The sequence below is a fragment of the Sinocyclocheilus rhinocerous genome, unplaced genomic scaffold (assembly GCF_001515625.1).
Source record: "Sinocyclocheilus rhinocerous isolate Xijiao unplaced genomic scaffold, SAMN03320098_v1.1 scaffold2279, whole genome shotgun sequence".
In the NCBI taxonomy this organism is placed as follows: Eukaryota; Metazoa; Chordata; class Actinopteri; order Cypriniformes; family Cyprinidae; genus Sinocyclocheilus; species Sinocyclocheilus rhinocerous.
The window spans coordinates 380,413-382,847 of record NW_015645063.1 but is presented as its reverse complement, the minus strand read 5'-3'; the positions used below and the strand labels follow the sequence as shown (position 1 = coordinate 382,847).

At 38.1% G+C, this 2,435-nt stretch overlaps 1 protein-coding gene across 1 annotated transcript in view; it reads left to right on the top strand.

Moving 5' to 3' along the window:
* The window catches only part of phb2a (prohibitin 2a), a 15,619-nt gene that overhangs the window by 3,496 nt on the left and 9,688 nt on the right, over nucleotides 1-2,435 (top strand). The window contains exons 4-5 of the mRNA XM_016508563.1: nucleotides 1,022-1,101; nucleotides 1,231-1,415. Coding sequence (XP_016364049.1) covers nucleotides 1,022-1,101; nucleotides 1,231-1,415 — 265 coding nt within the window. The remainder of the gene's footprint in view (nucleotides 1-1,021; nucleotides 1,102-1,230; nucleotides 1,416-2,435) is intronic.

Genomic DNA, 2,435 nt, shown 5'->3' with positions numbered 1-2,435 from the left:
AATAGAAATGACGATTCTGTCTGAGCTAGGTGATTCTGTCACACGCACTAGTGTAAATGTAGCTAACAGATGTGTAAACTGAAGACTATTTGAGTTTTATTAAAACTATTTGCACTTATTGTGTTGGTTAGCATACATTTTGTTCCTTTGTGCAGTGGCTCAGGAGATGAGTCTGTATAAACATCAACAAGCTGAAAAATAAAACCAAAGTTTATTTTTTTTTAGATAATGTAATCTTGTTAAAATTGATTTCATAAAATTGGTATCGAAAAAAAGTATCGTTCAGGAACCGGTATCGAAGTCAAGGTATCGGTATCGATATCGATATTGAAAATTTTTGAACGATACCCAGCCCTACATACAGCACAATAACTTTGTCATGGGATGTCATAAAATTCTAATCAAGGAAAAATCATGCCTTCTGTTGTCTTTTTTTTAAAGAACTTCAAAAGTTGCGCTTGAACCATTTTGCGCGAAAAATGATGACAACTTGCTTCAGCTTGTGCGCAGCTTGTTACAGTACTGAGGTCTGATTGGCCAATCGCCATTACTTAGTTCATAAATGATCATAACTAGAGAATTTTAACGTTTCATGTGCATAAGTTTTACATAATACACAACATTAATAATCCAAAGTGGATGCTAAGGGGGGATGGTGGTTTTACAGAGGGGATGCTTTTTGTCATTTTTTGCCATCCCCCCTCAATTCGAGCCCTGCTTATATACTACTTACCCAAAAGTTTATAGCAGTTTAGTTTACCCAAAAAAGGAAATTTGCTCATCCAAGATGTAGATGAGTTTGTTTGCTATCTCATTTTGATGGTGCCATCAATAATCCACAACACACAACTATTCCTTAAAATTCCTTTTTTTTTTTGGAGCTTGGCAGACTTAATCAATTAGACATTCTGCCTAAACTTCTCAATTTATGCTTTACACAAGAAAGAATAATATGGGATCAGAAGAACATGAGAGGGAGCAAATGCTGCAGAAAGTTACAGTATGTCTGTCTTACATTTAGGATGCCGTGGTTCCAGTACCCTATCATCTATGATATTCGAGCCAGGCCCAGGAAGATTTCATCCCTCACTGGAAGCAAAGGTGACCTTGAACCAGATTCTCATAAATGCAATAAATGCTAAACATTGGCTTGATAAAGTTCCAAATGATGTTACTAGGCAACATACCCTGTGCCAGTTAAAAGAGTTCATGTGACTCTGTTCATCACAGATCTTCAGATGGTAAACATAGGTCTTCGTGTGCTGTCTCGACCCATTGCCTCCCAATTGCCGATCATGTACCAGCAGCTGGGGAAAGACTACGATGAACGTGTGCTTCCTTCTATCGTCAATGAGGTGCTTAAGAGCGTGGTGGCTAAGTTCAATGCCTCCCAACTGATCACACAGAGAGCCCAGGTACTGTATGAAGACTACCAAGTCAACAGTCATGTTTCTGCAATGTTTGTTTTTTTGTTCTGTGACTGTGTAGCTTTTTTGTTGAATCAGTGGTGGAGCCCATCCGTGACAGAGATCACTCTAATTTGGCTGTTCATCTTAACAAACCAGGGGCCGGTTGCATAAACTGTTTAGACTAGTCTTAAAAACTTGAATTTTTACTTTAATAAATTTTTGTCAAAACTGTATTATTTGAACTTGTTGTTTAAATCATTGTTTTTACAGTAATTTTTTACAGTTATCATAGACATGTAGTTGTTTCAAAACTGTGTTTTAGAATAATTTAAACAGTTAGCCTATTGATGAATATTATTTGTATCATTAGTTGATTTCCTTGAATCCGGTTCAGCAGTGGTGCTATTTTGGGGTCATTCATTAATTAATCAGTTCTTGGACCACTTCTCTTCTCTGTCTACATTACATCACTAAGTTCTGTCATTCACAAAGATGGCTTTTCATATCACTGCTTTGCTGATGACACTCAACTCTACCTCTCATTCCATCCTGATGATCTGACAATAGCTGCTCGCATCTCAGCATGTCTAACAGACATTTCTTGTTGGATGAAGGAAATCACTTTCAACTCAGCCTTGCCAAGACAGAACTGCTTGTGGTTCCATCAAACCCATCGTTTCATCACAATTTCACCATCCAGTTAGGCACATAAACCATAACTCCTTAAAAAACAGCCAGAAACCTTGACGTTACGGTTGATGATCAGCTGACTTTCTCAGACCACATTGCTAAAACTGCCTGGTCCTGCAAATTTACTTTATTCAACATCAAGAAGATCAGGCCCTTTCTTTCGGAACATGCAACACAACTCCTTGTTCAAGCTCTTGTTCTATCCAGGCTGGACTATTGCAATGCTCTCTTGGCAGGTCTTCCAGCCACTTCAATCAAACCTCTACAACAAATCCAAAATGCCGCTGCAAGATTAATCTTTAATGAGCCGAAAAGAACGCACATCACACCTCTGTT